Source organism: Agelaius tricolor, unplaced genomic scaffold, assembly GCF_023055355.1.
Source record: "Agelaius tricolor isolate 1412-34295 unplaced genomic scaffold, bAgeTri1.0.p SCAF_14, whole genome shotgun sequence".
Lineage (NCBI taxonomy): Eukaryota > Metazoa > Chordata > Aves > Passeriformes > Icteridae > Agelaius > Agelaius tricolor.
Window position 1 is genome coordinate 16,720,932 of NW_027269274.1, and position 24,483 is coordinate 16,745,414.

Genomic DNA, 24,483 nt, shown 5'->3' on the forward strand with positions numbered 1-24,483 from the left:
AGTTCTAAAAAAAATCCACAGCTGTGTTTTGTTTTTTTCAAGTAGGAAATTATATTTATGGAGAAGAAAGAGAATTGTTGGTTAGAGCATAGGACAGGAAGCCAATAACCTGAGTTACTCAGCACTGATGCCCACCTGATTGCTTTGATTTAGTTTCTTTCTCTGCAAGATGGACAGGAGGTGTTTCACAGGGTACTGTGAGGAGCTCATCATGCCTGTGAACCCCTTTGACACTAACTGGGGTACAAGTGACACTATTATCATTTTGAAATCACTCCTCCCTTATACCACTACCATCAGGAGCAACAACGAAGGAGGACTCAGATGCTGGAGGTTGCCTTATGCTGGGATTATTTCCCATGCTGCTCTTTTAAATTAGGAGTGAGTGTCACCTGCCTTCTCCCTGTCCTTGTTAGCAGGTCCTGAGCAAAGCTATGATGTGAGCTTGAGGCAGAGATTAAAGTTCAGCTGGTGCTTGTTGTTTGTTTGCCATTTTGGTGGCCTTGGAAGTGTGTGGCACAATAATCCCTTCTTTATTATTTCTCATTGCTCTGAGGGTATGCTGATATAAAGCTACAACTCCCAGCTACCTAGTGTAAATTAATGCTTATGTAATCATTGCATAATGCAGAATGCTTGCTCCCCTACTCGTCCTCTTTTCTTAGTCCCTGAAATTTATCCCTAGAAGAGTCATGGTAGCAGCCAGCTGGATTCACTGTGCTTGGAACGTGTCAAGCCCCCGTATGCATCTATTTTCTGAAGCTGGAAGGGGGAAATTTGTTACCTAAATCAATATTTAGCCACCTCAATAAACTAGATCATATTTCTCTTTTTTTAAAAAAGCTTTGAAGTGTTGTGAAAATAAATAAGGTTAAATCCGGTTACTTGTGGTTTAGATCCCCATGGTAATTTTCGTAATCTGGTTGACAAAACTCTATTCTGGGTTACTAGTTAACTGGGATAACCAGAAAGGGGAGGTTTCAGTTCCCTCCTGCGCATAGCTTGTTGAAAACTTCCCAGCACTCAGCCTGAAACACTTCCTGACTCCAGAGCAGTAGCTTTATGTAACTCATTGCTCTCGCACACCCTGGCTAAAGGACAAATGTGGCCGATCCCTGCCTCCCCTGCTACCTCAGTGGGTGCCTTCCTGTCTTTGTTTCCCTGTCTTCACTAATGCCCACAGTGTCTGTGCAAGAGAGGGGGCATGGCAGGAGGGAACAGTTTGGGTTTGAGGACTTTCATCGGGAAAAGTAGTTTTGATTCCATATCTAGAAGACAGATGGCAGGTAGCAGCGTTCTGTATCTCTCCAGGTGTTGCCATCTCAAGGCACTATGAAAATGTTTGATTTGAAATTTCACAACCCTCTTTTGGGCTGGAAATGGATACGGGATTGCCCAGTGCTCCAGAGGAACCATGAGCCTGTGGTGCCTGTGAAAGGGAGGACAACCTGACGGGCACCTCACCTGGGCTGCATTTAGGGGCTTGTGCAGGAATGGGAGGAGGTCCTGGAGGGGCTGGGTGCCAGAGCAGGTACCTGCCACACTCCAGTGGCAATGGGGTGCCTGTGGCTGCGAGCCTGTGCCATACAACAGTTATATAAGTGCTCTTTGGCGTTTATGTAACCCGGGTCTCAGCGTCCGCAGCATTGAGGCCCAGCCAGAACAAGATCTCTTGGGTATTTGGGGCCTGGTTCTGCTTGCATAATCCCAGGGTTAGAAGATATATCGCCTGTCACCAAAGTTGGCTGTTTGATATTCCAGTTTGCCTCTCGGCACTTCTTGGCTGCTTACTTTCCCTTTGGTTTCTGGGTGGTGTATTCCTTGCTCCTACCCTTCAAGTCTGCTGCCTTTGTTCCTGAAGGATTCCTTCAGGCCGGGAAAGGAGTTTTATTCTGCAGCATAACCTCATCAACAACTGATATGCTGAAAGATGTCTGAAGGAAAAAAGAAGGGCAGTGCTGCCTTGTAATTTATCTTTTAAAGTTTTCCATTTATTTGGGCTTACTTCTTGCCAGAGGAGACTGGAGATGGGTTTGACTTGTGTGTGCTCGTGGTCTGGCTCCCTCCTCATGCTCTGGCCCACAGAGTCAGTGCTGGTGGCTTTTCTTTAGAGCTCATCTCTTCCCTCCATCCTCTGGTCCTGTGCTGGGGACAGAGGCAGCCTGCCATCCCTCACCAGCAGATTTCACGTAGGTGTCTTGAACCCACAGCGAGTGATCGCTCTACTGATACTTAGAGAAATGAAAAACATGTTACTCAGACTTCAAGCAGCACTCTTTGTTATACCAACATGACAGACTGTGTGTCTGGTTACAGTGACAGGTATGAACGACAGACCTGGGGATGGTTAACTCCTAGATAAATCAGCAACGGGCATGAAGACGTACATGCCTTTTGACAGGTGGGGGAAGCTTCCCCTGGGAGCAGGCTCAGCCCGAAAGAGCGATCCTTTGTGCCCGGCAGTAGCGTGGCTGTGACTCAGCAGGACACCAGGCACGGCAGCAGAGCCGGGCGGGAGCAGTGCCGGCGGTCGGTCGCTGCTGTGGTCAGTGGGCTGCGTTCCGCCGGGGCCGGCCGGGGGCTGGGGCTGCCGGTCCCGCGGCTCTCGGCGTGGCTGCCCGCTTGGCCGGGGCGCAGTGCCTGCCTTCGGAGCTCCCACAGCCGTGGTCCTGTGCGGACAGGCGGACAAAAGGCTGCTCCCGGCTGTCGTGCCGGCAGCAGTGGCAGCTGCTGGAAACCAGGGAGGGCCGGGCGCGGGGTCCGCCGTGCCGGGGGCAGCGCGGGTGCCGCGGCCGGCGCGGGGGGGCAGGTGTGCCGCGTTATATAATACTTACATAATTAGGGCTTTGTTAAGCGCTGGTGGCTGGGAGGGGCGTCCTGCCGTCGAAGACTGAGCCCGATTATTTTCCGAGGAGAACAAAGTCTTGTTGCTAATTAGCTGCCCTGACAGCGGCTGCCGCGGAGAGGCCCGAGTGCCCGTAGGGGCTGCGTCCTGCTCTGTCCTGCTCCGACCCCCCCTAACGTGGCTTTCCCGGTGCTTTGGGTGGAAGCAGCCAGGTGTTGATGTGTGCCGTCTTTGTGCCTCTCCTGGGTGTTGCAACAGGTAAAACCTGGAGGAAGGGAGTCTGAGCTTTTCCCTTACTTTCACCTACACTGTATGTGAGGGGTTTCACAAGGAATTACTGCCTCTAGCCCAGCCTTGAGGTGCTCAAGTGTTTTCACACAATTCCACTTCTGTGAGAGGTGCTCTGTGCAGACACCACTTCTCCCTTCTTGCATGGCATCCATGCAACAGCTGCACCAGTTGCATACAAAGAATATTTTGAAAATATTTCATTTATATTGCACATCTGAGTACAGGATGAGCCAGAGGACTCTGGCTGTTGCCAGCCTCTGAGTTGATTGCTGTGCTGCAGTTAGCTGCTCTTCGTGAGCCAGGTACAGTTTCACTCTGGCATCACCTACTCACCTCTCCAGCTCCCAGCACACTGGGGAAACATCACATAACCCAGAGAGCATCTTCCAGGCTGTCAGAGCCTTTGTAGCTGGGCTAGCTCTGCAGAGTTGCTCCTCCAGCCTTTGGCACTCCAGTTGTAGTTCAGTGTGTCAGGGACTGAGCTGCAGCTGGGGCTGTGCAATTAGAGTTTCTTGTGCCATCCCTCAGTGCTCCTCCCATTCCTGCTTTGACAGCTCAGTACCGGCTGTAGTAGCACTAGCTAGTATTAGCTAGTCTCTGACAGGCTTTTGCCCACAAACTGCATAGAAGTTCCCAGAAGGCTTCAATAATATTTAACTGCTTTTTGTTCTTTGTGCAGGACAAAAGAAAGCTCCCAAAGTAAGAATTAACTGCTCACTTCTCTGCATGCAGCTACATTCTGTACCAGGCATGCACATCCCTGTTCTTAGGGTAGGAAATAATGCTCAAAAACTCAGCAAATTTTCCTATTTGGTATCCTGAGTTTCTGTAGTGAAATGACTTTAGAAATAAACAGATGTCTGGGTTTCAGGGCTGTGTCTTTCCTGGAGTCACTGGAATTACCCTGGCAATTAAACTGGTCTCCCAGGAGGAGGTGTACATACCTCTAGCTAGCCCTGTTAGCTGGCTACTAACTGAGCAGGCAAGGAAGTCACCTACTTACACAGTAGCTTGTCCACTGAGGGGTCTCTTGGATCTTCTTATGCAGCAACCCCAGGTAGGAGACCCTCAGATCTTCTGAATGGGAATTTCTGTATTCCTAGGAGTGCTGACTGTTGCTAGAGCCAAACTGTGGATGCACAGACTGGGACTTACTGAGGGCTGCCTTGGAGCATGGAGATTGGCTATAACACTGTTTTTCTCTTATCTTGGCGTCAAAACAGTGTTAGTTACATGAATGTCACACCTCAAAACAACCCTGCTTCATGACACTGCAGCAACCTGAGCCATTTTGCAGAGCAGGCTGTGTCGAGGGCAATTCACTGCTGAATTGAGGATCTAGAGAATATTCTCCAGGCTGGGTCCTGTGCTGTTGTAACAGAAGTTTGAAAGGTAATGAGGTGAGCTTGGCTGCAATAGGAGGTGCCTGACTGCAGGACAGATCTTTTGCTGTCTTACACATCATGAGTCACAGCTGTGTGCAGTGTTTAGGGACAGCTCTGGCAGTCACACCACAGAGGCAGCATCTGAAGCAGCGTTACACACAGCAGTCACGACTCTCTTACAGAGACTTCTAAACTGTAACACTGTGACATGCAAGTGTTGGTCGAGAAACCAAACACCTCCCCCTGTTTGTATGTACATCTGGGGGTGGTGCTTTCTGCTGCTTATTGAGCAAAGAAAACTGGCAACCTCTGGCCTGCAGCACAAACCAGAGCCATGCTGTAAGCAGGTCTGTTGGGTTTTGAAAGTGCAGGCACATTTCACACCTCTAAAGTGCATAAGAAAGGATAGTCGTGCCCCTCTTGGCATTCAGGGCACTTTGCAGGACAGAGTGCCTGGGTGTGTGCAGGTGTCCGTAACCATGGGAACTGTTTGGGGATTTCTCAGACAGAGAGCTATAACCCACCTGAAGGAGTAGCTGTATTGATGCTACTGCCATTTCTTTTGGGAGATCCTCTTTGTAGATCTGGTCAGGACAGTGCAAAACATGGAAACAGAGCTGGTGTGGACCAGGTGATTCTTGGTGCCCACAGTGTGTAACCATGGGATGGATTTACACCCTTGCCAACAACCACACCTGTCTGTCTTCTGCTGGGCAGACTTGGGCCTGCATTTTCTGCTGTGGCTCATCTTGCTGTGCAAGGCTGTGCTGGGTTGTCAGCCCCAGGCTGGTAGCAATGCTCTTCTCAAGCAGGCAATGTGAATAGGTGCCCAGGTCTTCCTAGAGTGCCTAGCAGCTCCAGCATGATCAGACAGTTGTCAACATGCAAACGTGGCTGATGAATTTTTGTGTTGTGTAAAACACTACTTGTATAACCATGGCAGAGTAGTGTGTCAAGCTCCTGTTACAAAACCATAATTGCCTTTCTGTTGTCTATATAAGTTTGGCAAAATTAGGGCAGGATTATTCCATTGATTACCTGATGGGACCTGTTCAACGAGGCTGTTCCCACACTCCCTCCAACCCAAGATCAGACCCATTCTTATACAAAATAGGTGTTAGTGTGTGTAGTTATTGTTTTTAAATGTGTTTCTGTCCCAGTGTGGGTCCCATTTACACAGCTTGAAGCTCACCAAATTGGAGAGCAGCCACATGACTGCAGCGGGGAGTTGTGCTTTTCATCTGGGTTAGGTTTAGGCTGTGCACATAATCAGGGGTTTAATACAAAGCAGCAGCAAAACAATTCCTGCTTGTAACTGCCAGCTCCTGCCACAGGTGTGGTGGGAGCTGTTGCAAGGTTAGACTTGTGATTTTATCATTGTATTAGTTAAACTTTGTGTAAAGCTTGATTCATGGTGGTGGCAAGGATAGGAGCAGCCTTTGGGAAGCTGGCTGTCCCCTGAATCCCACTGCAGCTGAATCACTGAGATGTTTGGAGCTGTCGCTAGCGTGGAAGAGCTCTCTTGATGCATATGTGTCAGGAATGTGGGCTGAGGCACAGATTGTGTTCCTCACCTCAGAACTTGTATTGGCAGGACAAACACCAGCCTGAGCAGACGTGGCTGTGGCAGATGAGGGCTTATACTCAGTGCGGGACCAAATTTATCATCAAATTTTGGGCTTCGGGCTCCTGGTCAGATGAGAATTATATTTTAAAAACTCTATCTGATCCAGCTGTGTGTAGGTTTGACCAGAGCTCCTATTACATATCATTAAGAGGAAAGAAAAGGTAAAATGCAGAAATAGAATGAGTCTACATAGGGCTTGCAGAACACATCTGTAAACATAGAGGAGACATAATAATTTGGGCTCCTGAGCCTTTAGGTTTTGCTATTATCAACCTTGTCCTGAAGACACCCTTGCCTGGCACAGTGCAGGTGGCAGGTTGGCTGCTGGAGGAGGTGACGTGGGCAGTTGCTGGAGTTTGGGGAGGGAAGAGCTTCCTTTTCCAAACAAGCATAGCTTTGTGCTCCCTGGTGCCTTGTCAAGGTCCTCGGGCCCAGGGTGAGATGGCAGCAGTGTAACCATGGCAGTGTTTGTCTCCGGTTTAATGACTCATCCGGGAGCATGTGATCACGTGTGCAGCCTCCCTGCTTCCCTTTGCCCTATTTCATCCAATCTTTTGATCTAGTTATATAACCAGGAGTCAAGAGGGGTGGGGGGAAGGAAACAGTGCTGAAGAATTGCAGGTAATTTGACTAAAATGTGTCTGCTCAAATAGCAGAGTTGATGTCTGGGAAGCCTGAGAAACTGGGTTTATTCCCAGCACAGTTCTCTCTCTAAAAGTGAGCTGATGCTTGATATCTGAGCTTGTTAGTCTAAGGAGGCATGGTGGGAGGACAGGGCTCCAAGACCTTGGCTGTGGTAGGAGAACTGCTGTGCTTGTAGCAGTGAACCCCTTTGCCTTAATCTTCGTATCAATAACTCTCCTTGCATTTATCATGGGATCTGTTCCATCCTGTAAGCTGTGGATACCTGGTTTTCCAGTATGTGTAGGGCTTGCAGAGACAGATATTAACAGAAAATGCTTGAGCTGCTCTGCCAGTACTGGTCCATGGTGGGCTGAGCTCTGAAGTCCTAAATCTGTTCTGACATAGACTTGCAGCAAATGCTGGGGTGGGTCTGGTGGGATGTCTGGAGAGGAAGTTTGCAAAGTTGGTGCTTTTGAACAAGGTGTGAATCTACTGCTTGTCATCTCAATTTTAAGATGTGATGCAGGAGATAAGGTTAATTTAATGGGCATATCAACATGACAGCTGTAGGTGCAATGTGCTGTACTGAAGCATCCTTCAAGCTCCCAGCATTTTGAGAAGAAATGCTCTCTGTCTCCAGATCCCTCAGAGTCACAGTGTGATGCTTGTTGGTTCTGTATTACTTCATCTGCCACATTCCTCTGCACTGATGTCTTCTTTCCTTCAAAGTTCTGTCTAAGTGTCATTTCAGTTCAGTCATTAGCTCAGATACACAATGTAAGCAAGAAAGCTGATTACAAGATGAAGTTCAGGGTATCTCTTTGCCTGACACAAGGGGACAAGATGCTTCAAAGAAGCTATTACAACGCTTGTCAGAAACAGTTTGCTTCAAGGGAAGTTTTTGAACAGAAACATTTCCTTTCTTTGCTCTGGAAGCATTAGCTTGGTCACTGGCAGCCTGTTGAAGAGCCAAGTGTCACATAGAACAAGGTGTCATTTCACATTGTGTTTTAAGAGTGGAATCAGGCACAAATGGAAGTCTGAAAATCAGAGAATGAAGAGAAAAAAGAATGCATGTGATTTACAATATAGGAAGAATATTGCCACTTACATTTTGTTTGACAAAAAGCTTGTTGGAAATTACCATTTAAACCATCAGAGTGAAGCTTGGTACTAAAACCACTGAGCTGCCTGCTGAGCCATGACCCAGTGTTTGAACCAGATAACCTTTTACATACTGGGTTCTGTTGACTTGGGAGATGGTTACACAGGTGTCATATAGATGGAAATTTCTGCCCTACTTGAATGATGTGAAACAAAGAAGAGATTCAAGTTCCTGTTTTTAATCAGAGCTTATCAGGCCTTCATGGAAAAACACTCTTGGGATAGCAAGTGCTCCACATGGACCTAAATAATCTGCCTTGTTTTCTTGTCAGGGCACTTTTGGGCTGTGTTGAGGGGTGTTAGTCTTGGCTTTCACTAGGCATGCACCCTTCACTGTAAAATTTTTGAGCTCCCTTTGACTGTCAGAAAGGACCCCAGCTTTGACCCTCAGAGTGACATGCTTGCAAATGAGTGAGAGTAGGGCTTGTCAGTTCCTGTTCAGCTCAAGCCCTGCTGATTGCTGATGGAAGGGCCAGGCTGGCAGAGCTGTTCCCATGCCTTGTTGTTCCCCTTGCAGACCAACCCCAGGAAGCCGTGTTCAGCGGTGACCATGCAGAGCATGCGGAGGATGGAGAGTGGCAGCGCTCGACTTCAACTACCTCATCTCAGAGCGAGCGGGCAGAGCAACTCTTGCAGAACCAGCACAAGAGCCTGGCCTCTGAGGACACCAAAAAGAAGAGGGCTCAGAAACCGTCTCACATGCGGAGGAACATAAGGTAAGCAGCAGCAGCAGCAGGACAGAAAGAGCTCGGGTCACATATGGTGGTGAAAACAGAATCTCTGCACTTTGCTTCTGAGCTACATTGTGCCACTGCTGGCAAACCAGATGGTTTTTCTTTTCCAAAACCTTAGGATTTCACCAGTGGGAGTAGAGTGATCTCAGACTGGAGTGCTGCATGTGGGTGCAGACTTGTTTGGTATTTCAGAAGAGTGAATATTTGGTTATGGAATATATAAAATTGTGTAATTGCTGCTGTATTTTGAGAGATGTAATTGAAAAACAGTACCACCATTAAGTAAATACCAGTTTCAGATATTTGCTGAGGTGAATCCTATTCCAAACAGCCTAAAATACAGTTCTTTCCTGTACTATCCTGGGTACTTGTTGACAGGAATGCTGATGCTATGACTAGCAACTAAAATGCTGTAAGTCAATTTCACCTGGATTTTATAAAGCAGTAGTTGTTTGATGGTGTAATTCACCACATATCCTGGGACAGGTTGTGAGGTGGTAAATCACTAGGAAATTTTGCTCAAGGGAATTTTATAAGCTCAGAGGAGAACTAATGGAGCAGGAACCCCTGTGGCAGCAAGTGGCTCTCATACCCTGTGCTGGTGGTCTTTGGTTCCTATTTAAGCTTTTGCAGATTGGTTTTCTTAAAGCTGAAGAAATAAGCATCGAATAGGCCCTGAAAAATGGGACTTCATTAGGATGAAGGAGATGTCCATGAAGTGTGGGGTGAGTGGTTTTAAAGGCTAGTTTGAGCGAGCTAGATTTTACCACTGCTTGTACTGCACCTCTCCTCTGGAAAAAGTACCATGTGACACTGAAGCAGGGGAAAAGCAACTTCTGGAAGTAAATAAAATTACCTGTAAAGGGAAGGTGCCTTGAGGGAATGCCTTGAAACAATTGTTAAAACCATTAGAGATCCTAGCTCCTCAAAGTGCTGTCAGCAGAGAATTGGGGTGATGATTTTTTGTGGGGGAATTGTTGCATTTTTTCCCCATATATCTTCTTTGCATGACTTAGTGCATTTTGTGTTTATAAACTGTGTATCAATAAAAAAACACCCTTGCAAGCAGAAGAACTGGTCTCTGGTAACCTAGATTAAGTATGTGCTTGCCCACTTACCTCTTTCCTCCTTTCCTTACTTTGCTTCTGTTGAACTTTTGTCTTTTCCTTGAGTGATGGTAGTTTTATCTGTAGTGTTGAAATAGCTGCAGAATTTGCCCATATCTTTTGGGGGATGATGTTCCTACTCTGTGTGGCTGACAGAATACCTGGAGCTTGTCAGTCCTCTTTGCAGCAGCTGTGTAGCTGTTCATATTTTTGGGAGGAATGGAGGGTAACCAAATCCCATTTGCCCCTGTGTTCAGAAAGCTGTTGCGTGAGGACCAACTGGAAGCCGTGACAAAGGCAGCCCAGCAGGAAGAGTTGGAGAGAAGGAAACGGCTTGAGCAGCAGCGGAAGGATTACCCAGCCTCTATACCAACTGTTCCCCTGGAGTTTCTTCCTGGTAAGCACTGGGAGATGCCAGCCAAAGCAAGAGTTTTAAGGATAGATGCTGAATGAAGAAGGTAGTGCCATGCTTGTCCATGATAGGACAAGGGGTAATGGTTTTGACTTAAAGGAAGGTAGATTCAGGCTAGATACAAGGAAGAAATGCTTTACAATGAGGGTGCTGAAACACTGGCACAGGTTATGCAGAGATGTGATAAATGCCCCATTCCTGGAAACATTCAAGGTCAGGGTGGATTGAGCTTTGAGCAACCAGATGTAGTTGAAGATATCCCTGTTCAGTGTGGAGGGGTTGGATTAGATGACCTTTGAAGGGTCCTTCCAACCCCAAACATTCTGTGATTCTATGCTGTACTTGGACTTTCGAGTGTAAACTCTTGGAACAGCAGTTCCAAACCTCTTGTAGGTTCACTGTAGGCAGTTCCACTTCTGCCCTTGTTTCCTATTAAGGATACAGTGGCTGCTTGGTGAAAGGTGCCAGGTAATGTTTGTTGAAGATATTTTGACGCACATCAAGAGTGTGTAGGGGGATGCTGAAACAGATCTCTTGTCTTTCCAGCTGGTATGGGAGCTTAAATCAACAGGCTTGGCAGAAATGCCAGATCCTGTTTGTCCTGGGAATGGTCTGGTAACACGGGTGTCTGGTACTGGGGATAGTGGAGCAATAGACTGGGTGCACATATGTTGGTGATGTAACCTTGGCCTTCTTGCATGTTTGGCAAGCAGTGAGTTGCAGACAGTATAAATGGTTAAGCATCACTCGTGTCTTTGGGTGAATATGTTACCTTGCATTGTTTCTCAATCTGGATCCTTTTGGTGATTTAATTTATAGCACAGCTTCAAAAGGTATAAAGGGCAGAGAAGTGCAGCTGGATGTTGGGCAAGGGTAAGGAATTCTTGAGTTGGCCTTGCCTCTTGAAGAAATAGATATTTTCCCATATGTGTAAGTGTTAAAAACACTTTTACACGTGGGAGAAGGAATAAGAGCTGTTTAAAACACTTTGGCTTATGCAGAGTAGGTTCAGCCCCAGAAGAATGTCGTTGCTTGCTGTGTCACTGCAGTGATGCTGTTTGGCCCCATTAGCCTCTCCTCCACATGGCAGCACTAAAAACATACAAACAAATGCTCTTGATCAGCAAAAGTTGTTTATGATATGTGGGATGTAATTATTACAGTGTCCCTACTAACAAAGAGCAGTTATTATCCCTTCAGCAGTTTTCTACTCTCTCTGCTGGATGAAACACAGCTTTTACTGAGACCAAAAAAAGAGAAACAAAGGGCTTTAGCATGTTGCATGGTCAGTGTGCCCCAGTCAGGGCATGAAACAGAGGGTGCCATCAGCAATGGGCTATTGTTTCAGCATATTGAGAATGGAGGAGATTGTGACCCAGGAAGCTGAGTCATAGCAGGATTGTAGACAGTGAGAGTCTGTTATGGAAAATTCCAGGACTAAGTTATTGGAGCTAAAGTGGAAGGAAATACTGTCTGGTTTCTGAACAGTTTTGTCTCCTTCCCCATTATTATGAATTACTTATTGTTTGTAATTTATGTTTGTAGAGGACATAGTTTTCAGAACAGCAGAGGCGACCCAGCTCCCCCCTCAGGTCCTGGCTGAGGAAGTGATCTGCCTCGACAGTACCAGCAGTGGCAGTGAAGATGATACTAAAGGAAAAAATAGCATTAAGGATGGTAAGTGACCAATTGCCTCAGCCTGCTCTTCTCACAATATGCTGTTTATTCTGCCACAAGTCTGTTTTCATCTGTTCAGATGCTCCAGTGGTGAATCACTTCAGACTTTTGTAGGCCTTTTGGTTTCCAATTATATGGGCAGTTCTGGCCTGTGAGTCCTAAAATGACATTTGTAAAATGGCCTGTTAGGCTCTCTTGTGAATTTGTGTTTATTTCTGCTTTATAAATTCACTTGATTTTGCCCAGTGCATTGCTGAAGAATGCTTACAGGACATGTGGCACCATTTGCTGTGTGTAAAAGGAGCATCTAAGTATTCAGATCTGCAGCAGGAAGTGGTTTTGTGTCCCTTGTCCCAAATGGATTCATCTGGACTCCTTGGTGATCCTTAGACATTATATCAATCAATAAAATTCATGTCTGGGCTTGGGAATTAAGAAGACATATGGAAGAGAATGTAAAACACTCCTAGAAATTCTCTCATGTTCTCTTTGAATCAGCCCAAGTTAATGTTCCCTGAAACATCTGGAAGCCAGGGAAGCTTTCATATGCTGGTCTGAGGGGCGTGGTGTATGCCTGTATGATGTCTGCTTGTTCAGCATACATCATTAGGCCAGGGTGGAATTGCAAAAGCTGGAGGTAGCCTTATTTCCTGATAGGTTTTTTCCATTCATGATAAACCCTGATGTCAAGTTAACTTTGTCCTTATTCTCTCCTGTTTTGGTTACTTTGCAGAAGTGATTGAGCTGAGCTCAGGAGAGGATGATGCCCTCCAAATTGTGGACAGCAGTGACTCTGGCAATGAGGGGGAGGAGGATGGCAGTGAAGAGAGCAGTGGCTCTCATGTGAATGATGCCTTAAATCAGTCAGATGCTCTGGGGCAAGTCATTGTCAACATCAATCATCCACCAAATGAGGAGGACATTTTCCTGGCTCCCCAGCTTGCACGTGCAGTGAAACCTCATCAGGTAGGCTTTGTTAGCCTTGAAAATGCAATGAATTCAGGCAAGCCTGCCTGGGAGTCTCAGAAGAACTTCTTTGGTGAGCCCTGTGACTAATCTGGTTGTGGTGGTGACTGTTGTGGACAGTCAAATGATAAAACTGAACTAGAGAATGGCCAAGGCTCTGTATAACTTCAGCTGCTGTTACTATTAGACCTTTGTATATTTAGATGAACTTTTAAAAATAAAATAATATTTATAAACAAACTAATCAACCCTAATTCAGATCCTCTGGCTACACATTAATTTTGATTTATTGATAAATTCTCAGGAAATTCTATGGACATCTAAAAATACTGTTTTCCCTAGATTAGAGTAGTTTAATGAACTTGAAACATGCCCTTTACATTTTCATGGTCCTCATGCACTCTGTAAATCCTTACCCATCTCAGACTTTTTGTCTGGCACCATTCTAACACTTTTTCTACTTTTCTGCCTAGATTGGTGGAATCCGATTCCTTTATGACAACTTGGTTGAGTCCTTGGAGAGATTTAAAACCAGCAGTGGGTTTGGGTGTATTTTAGCACATAGTATGGGCCTGGGCAAGACCATACAGGTGATCTCTTTCTTGGATGTACTTTTTCGGCACACGGAGGCAAAGACTGTTCTTGCCATTGTACCTGTAAGTAGCCACATGAAGGGCTGGCTGAGGGGCTTCCCTACACTGCTTCTTTCTATGCATAGAGAAGGTTGATTAGTGTCCCATCACTCATCAAGCTCTATCACATCCTTGCTGCTCTTACCCCTCTATCATACCCTGTGTTCCTGAATTTGCATGCTGTGAGCTGCTGCTTCCATCTGGGCATGCTGGATGTCATTCCCTAATCTCATTTCTGCTCTTAAAAATCTCAAGTGACTCAATTGGGTTTTTAATTCTTCCATGGCTAACTTTTCCAGGTGAATACGCTTCAAAACTGGCTAGCAGAGTTCAACATGTGGCTCCCAGCACCTGAAAACCTTCCTGCTGATTATAACTCCAAAGAGGTCCAGCCCCGCACCTTCAAAGTCCACATCCTGAATGATGAACACAAGTAGGTGACAGTAAAAGCTTTTCTGAGCTCTTGGCTCAGGGACCTCTGCTTCTTCCTGGGTCATTTTCCTTGCATGGATCAGGGCAGTGCAATGGTCCTGGGGAATTCTCGGTTCATTAGCTGTGTCTATACACCTACCTGTTGGTATCTTCACCTTCTGGGTGGGATATATTTGAATCTGCTGATGCTGCTTCAGCCATGTATTTACTGTTGGCCAGGATCTGGTGTACTGTGGTGGGCTGAGTAAAGACAGTGTCTTGATCTGAACCAATTCTGAGTAGGCTGGAAGGGAAGGAAGCCTGGGGGACAGGAGCACTTAAGGAGACAACAGAGGATAAACAACTGGAAGATTACAACCATCTGCATTGGCAACTTGTTCTGCAAATGGTTTTTGCAGAGGCAAACTCAGCAGCTCTATAAAAAGGGAACTCTTGAGTTCTATATGCTTTTGTGCATGACAAACTTCTACACCTCAGTTCCTGTAAGGATTTGTCATTCTCAGTCCTGCTCCATGGCACATAAAAGGCTCCCCCCGCCCCACCCCGTATCTGTTTGTTTCCTAAAGAAATTTCATTGTAAACCTCCATCTGGTTTGATGTGAGAAACATACTTTAAAATACCTATTGAATGGGTATTTTTTCTCAGCAGACTCCAATCCAGTGATTCAACCTGATATTGGAGTAAAGCTTAGAGTTTATTTGGTTGTTTTGCAGGACGACAGCTGCACGAGCAAAGGTGGTGAATGACTGGGTGACAGAAGGTGGTGTGCTGCTGATGGGATATGAGATGTACCGTCTCCTCTCACTGAAGAAGTCCTTTGCCACTGGCAGGAAGAAGAGAACAAAGAAACAAACTGGCCCTGTCATTATTGACTTGGATGAGGAAGACCGGCAGCAGGAGCTTCTGAAAGGTGAGAAGTCAGCCCTCAAGAGGGGAGAGTGTGGCCCTGCTGTCCAGCTGGCTGTCAGCTGTGGCAACACAGGGAAACAACCTATAACTTGCTTTTAGTATCACTGACATGATAGAACTTTGCTGGGCGGGATTATGTCTTTGGAGGCAGAAGGTTGTTGAGCTTTGTATGAGTCTTTAATTTCTTGAAAGAGCTCCAAGTAAGTGTGGAATTCAGTACACTGAACTCTGGGATTTGTCATTGTGAGATTTGCCACTCTGATTTGATGCAAGACACCCAACTTGATGCAATGCAGGTCACTGAACAGAAATCAAGGGACAGTCGTGTTTGCTCATTACCACATTTTGCTAAATCAGAACTACTGTCTAGTCAAATGTTATCTCCTGCATCAGCCTTGCTCTCTGCACCCACGGATACTGCTTTTTTGTCTTTCAGAAATACCCCTCTATTGTGTAGCTGGTGGCCTTATAAAACCAGAACTTTGTCTTATTCATCTCTAACACTTAATGTCCCTTGTCCTCAGGGATTGAGAAGGCTTTGTCTCGCCCTGGCCCAGACGTGGTTATTTGTGACGAAGGACACCGGATCAAGAACTGCCACGCCAGCACCTCGCAGGCACTGAAGAACATCCGCTCGCGCCGGCGGGTGGTGCTGACCGGGTACCCCCTGCAGAACAACCTCATCGAGTACTGGTGCATGGTGGACTTTGTCCGGCCTGACTTCCTGGGCTCGCGGCAGGAGTTCAGCAACATGTTTGAGCGGCCCATCCTGAACGGGCAGTGCATCGACAGCACCCCCCAGGACGTGCGGCTGATGCGCTACCGCAGCCACGTCCTGCACAGCCTGCTCGAGGGCTTCGTGCAGCGGTGAGTCCAAGGGCAGCTCTCAGGGGTGTAGTCCATGCAAACAGCTCCTTCATCGCAAGTTACCTGGCTTGTTTGCTGAGTTTGTGCAGTGCAACTGAATTTTGATGCCTTATAGAATCATGCAATCGTTTAGGTTGGAAAAGACCTGTAAGATCATCAAGTCCAACCGTTAACCCAGCACAGCCACCACTAAAGCTTGTCCCCAGGTGCCACACCTACGAGTCTTTTAAATCTCTCCAGGATTGGTGACTCCACCACTTCCCTGAACAGCCTGTTCCAATGTCTGGCCACCCTTTCCATGAAGAAATTTTTTCCAATATCCAGTCAAAACCTCCCTGGAACAATATGAAGCCATTTTCTCTCGTCCCATTTTCTCTTGCTATTTGTCTTCTCCTCTTGTTATGTGGGAGAAGAGACTGTTCCCTTCCTGGATATAACCAGGTACTTGTGGAGAGAGAGGTTCCCCCAAAGCCTCCTTTACTGCAGGCTGAACCCCCTCAGCTGTTCCTCATCAGACTTGTGCTCCAGACCCTTCCCCAGCACTGTTGCCTGAATCTGGACATGCTCCAGCACCTCACTGTCTTGTAGTGAGGGACCCAAAACAGAACCCAAGATTTAAGGTGGGGCCTCACCAATGCTGAGTACTGGGAGAGGTCCACTGCCCTGGCCTGCTGGCCATGCTATAAAGTTGGTTTGCTTTGTTATCAGACCACAGACTCTGATAACAGAGAACTACACCTCTAGCTGCCCTGGAGTGACCTCAGGTTTATTTTGATGGCTTAATAGCCAATTTGGATGTGTGCTTTTTGACATCCTTGTCTTAGAACCTGAAAGTGTTTTGTAAAAGTGTTAAGGAAAGTCACAGTGACTCCACCACTCTGGAAACAAATCAGCATTTTTTTCTCAGATGAGGATTCTGAGATGCTGGTCTGGAGTGTCTTAATCATTAGCAGAGCTGAAAATAGACTTTATGTCTTATTTCTGGTTTTCAGCTACCATGGAAAACAGGACTTTCATCACCCTCTTAACTCTGTGACCTGTGCTAGAAGATTGTAATGTTTGAGATCTTTGTAATTGTGTTTACAATCGGTATTTGGCTACAGGGAGAGTGTCTCAGAAGTGTCATGCATTAGAGAAACATACAATTTAGAGGTCCTTCTTCCTGCAGCTGGGTGGGCAAGAAGTCAAAATCTTTCCCTACAGGCAGCCCCAGGGAGATCCTAATGGGAAATTCCCTTCCCCTGTATTTATCTCACTCTTCTTATTTCCTCCACAGGCGAGGCCACAACGTGCTGAAGGTTCAGCTCCCATCTAAGGAAGAGCACGTCATTCTGGTACGTCTGTCCAAGATCCAGCGGGCCCTTTACACGGAGTTCATGAACCGGTTCCGGGATGCTGGCAACAGTGGCTGGCTGGGGCTGAACCCACTCAAAGCTTTCTGTGTCTGTTGTAAGGTATGTTTTGACAGAAGATGTAAAGAAAGATTCTAATCTGAAATGGGGAAAGGGGAATATAAGTCAAAAGAGGAGGTAAAAGTGTGGTTGGCCAGGGACATCATCTCTACCCAGAGTGCTCTGCAGTGGTTCAACAGTATTGTTATCTTTGTTTTCAGAACTGGGATGCAGGGATGTTAAATGTCTCTTTCAAACTGTTCAAGAAACCTGCTGGCATCAGCTGAAACAATCTGGGCTGATACCTTAAACTGCATAACTGTACCTGCTTAGTGCAATCAGGCAGCTTTCTCTGCCTTTCTGCTGTGTGGGGTGCACAGTGACCTCCTGGTTTGTTCTCAAGGAAACAATTGGACACATTTAAACATATGAGAGCCAGAAGAAGTATTAGTTCTTTTCTTTGAATAGCTCTCGGAGCTTTCAGGTAACAATCATTGGCAAGCATCAGACCGGTGCAGGTCTAACCACTTCCTTTCTTTATCCCTTCAGATCTGGAACCATCCAGATGTGTTGTATGAAGCTCTGCAAAAGGAGAATCTGGCAAATGAGCAGGATTTGGATGTGGATGACCTTAGCACAGCAAGCAGTAATTCCCGCTGCCAGCCTCAGGGAATTAAAGTTAAAACAGAAAGCAATGCTTTGGCATCACCAGTTGGAGAAGCTACTAATAGCAAGTTCCTCCAGAGTGTTGGTTTCAACCCTTTCCAGGAGAGAGCAAATCAGGTTGTAACTTATGAGTGGGTGAGTGTCACTGCTGGAAAACTCTTCATTTAGGGAGTCTGAAAGACTGGACAGTTTTCTGAAGCAGAGCAAAGAGAAGACTCTTCTGTTTGAGTTGTGGGTTTCTCCTATGTTCTCTTTACCACAGAGCATCTTGATAAGCAGAACTGCATGGTGCTAGGAAGGGTTTGTGACTCTCAGGAGGTAAAAGTGCAGGCAGCACTCTTATGTCATTGTTCTCGTCTGACCAAAAAGGCTGTGGACTTTGTTATTCTAAATAAAGGTGTTAGGGTGAAGTTTGGTCTAAATAAGAGGGTGGTAAATCTAGAAGGATGGAGGAAAGCTCTTGAGATGAAAGAGTCATGAGAGGTTGAGAGGACAGCGAGAACTTCTTCATTCGTGGAAGAAGTTTGTCATTTGGAGCTTCTGGAATGGGAGGTAGCAGCAGTAGTTGGGAGTAGCTTGGTCACCTCAAGCAACTGGATGTAAATAACCTTGTTGCCATGATTTATTTCTCTCACCTTGAGACAGGGAACTAAACAGGGAATGAGCAACTCCACCTGTAATAGTCTCCCGTTTCTTGGTAGGCCAAAGACATCCTGTGTGATTACCAGACGGGAGTCCTGGAGAACTCACCCAAGATGGTGTTACTTTTCCACCTAATTGAGGAAAGTGTGAAGCTTGGAGACAAGATCTTGGTCTTCAGGTAAGCAGAGTATCGCCAACTGATCCTACAGTCATTAAATACTGGAGTAGTTGGATCCTCCCTGGTACTAGGAGGTTTTTACAGAGGATGAATGGTGTGGCAGCTCCCCTTTTTTCTCCTTTGTTGTATTAATGTGGATTTTTATCTGTGGATAAAACTTCTGCCACTGTCACATTTACTAGTGAGGGGTGTGCTGCACAAACAGGGTTTGACAGCCATCAGCACTGTCATGGTTGGGGAAGGGTTCTGATACTCCGCTTCTGCTGCTGGGGGACTTCTTCCTGAACACAGATCTTGGTTTTGCAGCCAGAGCTTGTCCACCTTATCTGTCATTGAAGAGTTTTTGGCAAAGAGACCGATGCCAAGTCCTCCAGGCTCAGATGGAGGAGTTCACAACTGGGTCCGAAACATCAACTACTACAGTGAGTGCATCCAGTCCTCCTCTCTTTTGTTGTGACACTGTTTGATCATATGAAGGACTAATTCCTGAAAGTTGCCCACTATCTTCTTTTAGTTGTCTTTGGGTGTGAAAATGCTCTGCTGAAGCATTCTTCTGATGAACCTCTTTCAGACTTCTTACTTTAGTTGTTTTGGAAGGCAATGTCAGTTGGATAGCAGCTAAGCAGTAATTTCCAAATCCTCTTTTGACATCTTACTTAGAAGATGTTAGACATCTTTGACATCTCACTTACACACTACTGCTTTTTTTAAGTTGCAAAAGATAGTTTTTGCTTCCTGTTGGGTATTTGCTAGATCTTGCTTCCAAAGCCAGAATCACTGTGAAATGCTTTCACTTGCTCAAGGCTGTGAATTCCTCTCCCTTATTCCCCAGCTTTAAATCTTTTTCTGGTGTGGGTTGTTGCTTTGTGTGGCTACTTTGCAGGCCAGGACTGAGAAGAGTGGTGGATATGGTGTTCCTGATTTTTGCAGAGCTGCCAGAAGCAAGCTGCTGCTCAGGAACAGAGACATGACACCCCCTGCACTCCTTAACACCAGCGCTCTCTGTGCTCAGGTCTAGTTTCTAGGGGTTTGCCAAAGCCTTTACAATTTTGCTTTCTCTTGATTCCTGGAGCTTCCTGCATACATGAGGCCTTTGTTCCTACTTGCTATCCACCTTGCCTAAAGCAGAGCCTTAAAGGGCTAGATGTGTTGTAGTGCTCCTAGGTCTGGCCTTGACAAGCTTGAGTAATGTTTACTTGATCTTTCAGTTGACCAAGTCCCAACCTGGCTGGCTGCATTGCACCTGCCTTTTTGGGCATATTACAGGTACAGAGTGGTCCAGTTGAGATCCTGGAGTACAACTTGAATTGGTTTGGAACCAGTTTCAAAGCTCAGTGTTTGGAAAGTGGGTTTGTTCTGATAGAAATTCCCCAAACGTACAGAACTTTTACATGTATCTTTAATTCCTTTGTCAGGACTGGATGGCAGCACCTCTGCCTCGGAAAGGGAACGGTTGATTAACCAGTTCAATGATCCCAGCAATGCCTCTGTTTGGCTCTTCCTTTTGTCCACACGGTGAGTTGGCTGCAGCAGAAGGGCACGGGGGAGGACTCGTACCGATGTTCTGGATGCATGTGGCTTTTCAGTTCTTAACTTCTTCTGTAATGTGCTCTCCATGGTATGATAGTGCCATCTGCTTCTGAATTCCCTAGGGATGTAGGATTTCAGCCTTAGGCCTCTGCAACAGCTTAATAGTCTTGGAAACCAAACGGCTTTAAAGTTTGACTAGAGGAAACTTTCCATAGACCCTTTATGGATTGTTGGCTGTGATGGTTGTCCCTGCCTGGAAGTTTTGAAAATTGACCAGGACAGCAGTTTGAAATTTGCCTTAATTTTCCAGTGCTGGGTGTTTGGGTGTGAACCTCATTGGAGCAAACAGAGTGGTGGTGTTTGATGCCTCCTGGAACCCATGCCACGATGCCCAGGCCGTGTGCCGGGTGTACCGCTACGGGCAGAAGAAGCCGTGCCACATCTACAGACTGGTGTCTGATTACACCCTGGAGAAGAAGATCTATGACCGCCAGATCTCCAAGCAGGGCATGTCAGGTGAGTGTGGATGAACACAACGTTCCACTGTCAGCTTTCACTCCTCTTAGCTCCTGTGAGTCCTGTTTCTGTGGGTTTTGTAACTTCTTTTTTCAAGGTTGAAAAACAGACAAAGAGGTGACAGGCACCGTCCCAGGGCTGTGTTTGATGTTTGAGTTGGCAGTGACTTGGGATCCCGTAAGAAAGTCATGGTGATAGAGCCAGCATCCTGCAGCAAGGCTGTGGTCCCAGTCCACTGCTGTGCCATTTACTTCCCCTGCTCCTCTTCTGGTTACTGCAACAGACTGGAGACACAGGGGGTTGCTCATCCTATTTTCCCCTCTGCCTGGATATTGCTCATCTTAAACTGGGTGTTACTACTTAAATAGCTCTGTATCTCCATTTTCCTGCAGTAAGAGAGGGAAAATAGCTAAATTAAAGCATATATTGACACCTTTGACTGTTAATGCTTGCTTAGGTGCCAAGAATAATTAATTCATTGTGGTTCTGACCTGCCTTTGTACCATAAGTATCTTTTGTGCTGGCTTGTTCCAGTTGTCAAGCTGCTCTCATAGAATGTGCAGCTGAGGGTTGTGGTGACCCAAAGAGAGCTCTATGTCCTTCTTTGCTCAAAACTCCAGAGGCAGCAGTCCAGCATGATCAGCTCAGTTTGCTGTTGTGCACTTGAGGTAGAGTCTCCTGGCAGCTGGCCTGGCTCCCAGGAGAGTCCTGGACAGAGGTGTTTTCTCCATGTGCTCCCATTTGACCTTTGTGCAGGAGGGAATGTTCAAGGAAAATATTCAGGCTCTTGTGAGTGAGGGAATGTGGCTGCTTTTCTGAGCTTTCCACTTTAGTACATAGTTATTAATTTGAGCCTTTTTGGTGGGATTTGTGGGAGAACACATACTGATGTGGCAGCAGTTCTGTCCCAGGATGGGTATGTTTACAGCCTTGTTAACGTGAGATGGAACACTATCCATAACTAGTTTTGTGTTCCTGTTTGTCAGGAGCTTGGTGACCTGCACAGCTTTGCTGTGCAGTCTGGAACACAGGCACTTGTCAGCCTGACTTGGTCAAACAGGCTCAGCTCTGAACATGATGACTTTTCTCCTTGCCCTGACATTTACAGAATATTTCTGGGGATTGTGTAGATTGCAGGGAGGGAGCTGTATTAGGACAGAAGTGTAGGAAGGGCAACAGGCAAGCAGTGCTGATCTCTTCCCTTGTCTGTTCACTCCTTGCTCTCTTTTCCAGATCGGGTGGTGGATGATCTGAACCCAGTGCTGAACTTCACTCGACGGGAGGTGGAGAACCTGCTGCATTTTGTGGAAGAAGAATCTGACCCTGCTCAGCTCTCCCTCAATCCAAGCAAGATGAAGGAGTCTGTTCTACAATTAGCCTGTCTCAAGTATCCTCACCTCATCACCAAGGTAAGACTAACCTGTTTCTTTTCTGGCACTGCCCTGCACAGGCAGGAGTGGGCCTGGAGGAGTCTGGCAGTGTGATGGGGCCATGGTGGCAAGAAGGATGCACCTAGGTGCTGGTGGGAATAGGCAGAAAATTCTCTAGAGAGGACCCAAAGATCCCTGCCCTTCCCTGTGATATTTTCCTCTCATCTAGAAATACCTCTTTCCTGTACAGGTTTGGGGGCAGGTTGTCAGGCACCCCTTTCTTCAACTTTGTGCTGGGTGTGAAGGTGGCAGTGGAATATCACAGCTTGCTGCCAGCTCTTCTCCTAGGGTGACTTTAAACCAAAGCTGGGACAGGCAGCACTGGCCTGTGCTGTCAGGAGTGTCACTGGCAGGGTGGTGCTGCAGAGTGGGCCTGTGCCAGGTGCTGTGGGGCTCTGGGGGCTGTGTGACATCGTGGCGAGCTCTGTACTTGTGCTCTTAGCCTGGCCAGAACTCCTGGTTTTTGCTGTGTGCTCGTGTTAAGTGATGGCCTTGGTTGGGCAGGTGATGGCATTAGCTGGCTGTCACCCTTCAAGATGAGCCTTGGGCACATCCACAGCGGTGCCCCCACTCGTGCTTTGCCATGGCGAGCTCTGCCAGCCTGGGAAGGAGACAGGCTGCGGCAGGAGCAGGTGCTGCCGTTGGGGGTGTGCTGGTTCCCTCTTGTGGTGTGTGGGTGCCAGAACCGCGGTGCTGTGGGGTTGCAGGAGCCTTTTCAGCACGAGTCACTGCTGATCGACCGGAAGGAGCACAAGCTGACCAAGGCAGAGAAGAAAGCAGCCAAGAAGAGCTATGAGGAGGAAAAGCGAGCATCCGTCCCCTACACCCGGCCGTCCTACGCACAGTATTACCCAGCCAGTGACCAGAGTCTGACAAGCATCCCTGCCTTTAGCCAGAGGAACTGGTGAGCACCTGCCCCTTCCCTTCTCCCCACACTGTAGCCATGAAATGAAGGGGCAGATGATGCTTATCACTGTGGGGCGGATGCTGCACTCTCCTCCCTCCTCTCTCACTAGGCGACCAGCCCTCAAGGGTGAGGACAAACCAGTGGCAAGTGTCCGCCCAGTTCAGTCCACCCCCATTCCAATGATGCCCCGGCATGTCCCCATGGGTGGTGCAGGATCAACCTCAAGTTCCAACCCTGCTGTCAACTTTCCTATCAACTATCTACAGCGAGCTGGTGTCTTTGTGCAGAAGATTGTTACCACCACAGGTGAGTTGCTACTGCTCAAAGTGGGTTGGGTCACGGATGCCCATGGTGAACTGAGAATCAGGGTGAGTTGTAGATGCCCATGTAGGCCGTGGGCAGATGGGCATCAGAGGCAGAGATACTGTCTCTCTGCATTTGAGTGGTTCCTCTGTGCCTGGAGGACTTTCCCTGCAGGTATACAAGAGCCATGGGGCTGGTGGATTGTTGGGAGTGAACTTTCCCGGATAGCACGTGCAGTACTATTGCTGGTGGTTCTGGAGATGCTGTGCCAGGACAGCATGGCTTTAGCTTTCTTGGAGCCTCTGCTGCCTTCTTGTGCTGTTTAGAAATAAACCCAGGGCTTGCTTATAGCACAGCACACAGGAGAGACAACTGCACTGCAAAAAATGGGGTTGGTGGTGCATCTGCCCTCTCCTGGCTGTGGCTGACATGTACTTTAATGGCCACTATTCTGTTTCTTTCCCCACTGCCAGATATTGTGATTCCGGGTACAAATACATCCACTGATGTACAAGCTAGAATCAGTGCTGGCGAGAGCATCCACATCATTCGAGGGACAAAAGGTAATTCTGTCCTGCTAAGACTTGTGGATAGGGTCCTAGCCAGTGCTAATTAGCAGAGAAAATTATGTAAGGGCATGAATCAATCCCTTGAGAAAAAAAGAACCAAGAAGGGAAGGAGGTCTTGAGTTTGCAGTGACTCTGTTGCAGCCCATGCTCTGAGTGTGCTGATGCTGCCTGGCTGTTGCAGCTGTGGCTGCTTCTGTCCCTGAGAGGAACTGTTGAACTTTGTGGCTCAGTTCTTCCTTCTCACAACACTCACTGCAAGTCCTGAGGCAGCCACACACTTCCTGGTTCTCCCAGAGCAGACTCTGTTTCAAGTGTGAAGTTCCACATTTCCCACTGGCAGCACACTGGGAGGGGGTGATCTCCAGTCTAGGAAAGCTGAAAGGGTGAAAGAGGAGGGTGAGGAAGGGGCTAAAAGCCCTCATGGGCCTATGCAGCACTGCTGTCCTATTCTTGCCCAAGGAAACTTGCAGGCTCATAGATCCAGGTTCTCAACTGAGACTGGAATTGTAATGAAGTTTTGAATGAAGTTGTCCTGCCTCTGTTCCAGGGACGTATATCCGGACCAGCGACGGTCGGATTTTTGCCATACGGACCACTGGGAAGCCAAAGGGCAATGAAGACCGTCGGACAGCTGCCTCAGGTAGGGGCTTGTGGGTGCTGTGTGGGGCTTGCACATGTG

General features: G+C 47.1%; 1 protein-coding gene across 3 annotated transcripts in view; it reads left to right on the plus strand.

Annotated features, from left to right (window-relative positions):
- The window catches only part of RAD54L2 (RAD54 like 2), a 68,942-nt gene that overhangs the window by 38,476 nt on the left and 5,983 nt on the right, over nucleotides 1-24,483 (plus strand). For all 3 annotated transcript variants that reach the window (XM_071439950.1, XM_071439953.1, XM_071439951.1), the window contains 19 exons: nucleotides 8,454-8,652; nucleotides 10,034-10,173; nucleotides 11,734-11,865; nucleotides 12,599-12,831; nucleotides 13,305-13,487; nucleotides 13,763-13,896; nucleotides 14,610-14,806; nucleotides 15,330-15,672; nucleotides 16,949-17,126; nucleotides 17,613-17,864; nucleotides 18,431-18,549; nucleotides 18,856-18,971; nucleotides 19,965-20,064; nucleotides 20,390-20,595; nucleotides 21,829-22,004; nucleotides 22,733-22,929; nucleotides 23,042-23,238; nucleotides 23,709-23,798; nucleotides 24,352-24,444. In XM_071439950.1, coding sequence (XP_071296051.1) covers nucleotides 8,454-8,652; nucleotides 10,034-10,173; nucleotides 11,734-11,865; nucleotides 12,599-12,831; nucleotides 13,305-13,487; nucleotides 13,763-13,896; nucleotides 14,610-14,806; nucleotides 15,330-15,672; nucleotides 16,949-17,126; nucleotides 17,613-17,864; nucleotides 18,431-18,549; nucleotides 18,856-18,971; nucleotides 19,965-20,064; nucleotides 20,390-20,595; nucleotides 21,829-22,004; nucleotides 22,733-22,929; nucleotides 23,042-23,238; nucleotides 23,709-23,798; nucleotides 24,352-24,444 — 3,285 coding nt within the window. The remainder of the gene's footprint in view (nucleotides 1-8,453; nucleotides 8,653-10,033; nucleotides 10,174-11,733; nucleotides 11,866-12,598; nucleotides 12,832-13,304; nucleotides 13,488-13,762; nucleotides 13,897-14,609; nucleotides 14,807-15,329; nucleotides 15,673-16,948; nucleotides 17,127-17,612; nucleotides 17,865-18,430; nucleotides 18,550-18,855; nucleotides 18,972-19,964; nucleotides 20,065-20,389; nucleotides 20,596-21,828; nucleotides 22,005-22,732; nucleotides 22,930-23,041; nucleotides 23,239-23,708; nucleotides 23,799-24,351; nucleotides 24,445-24,483) is intronic.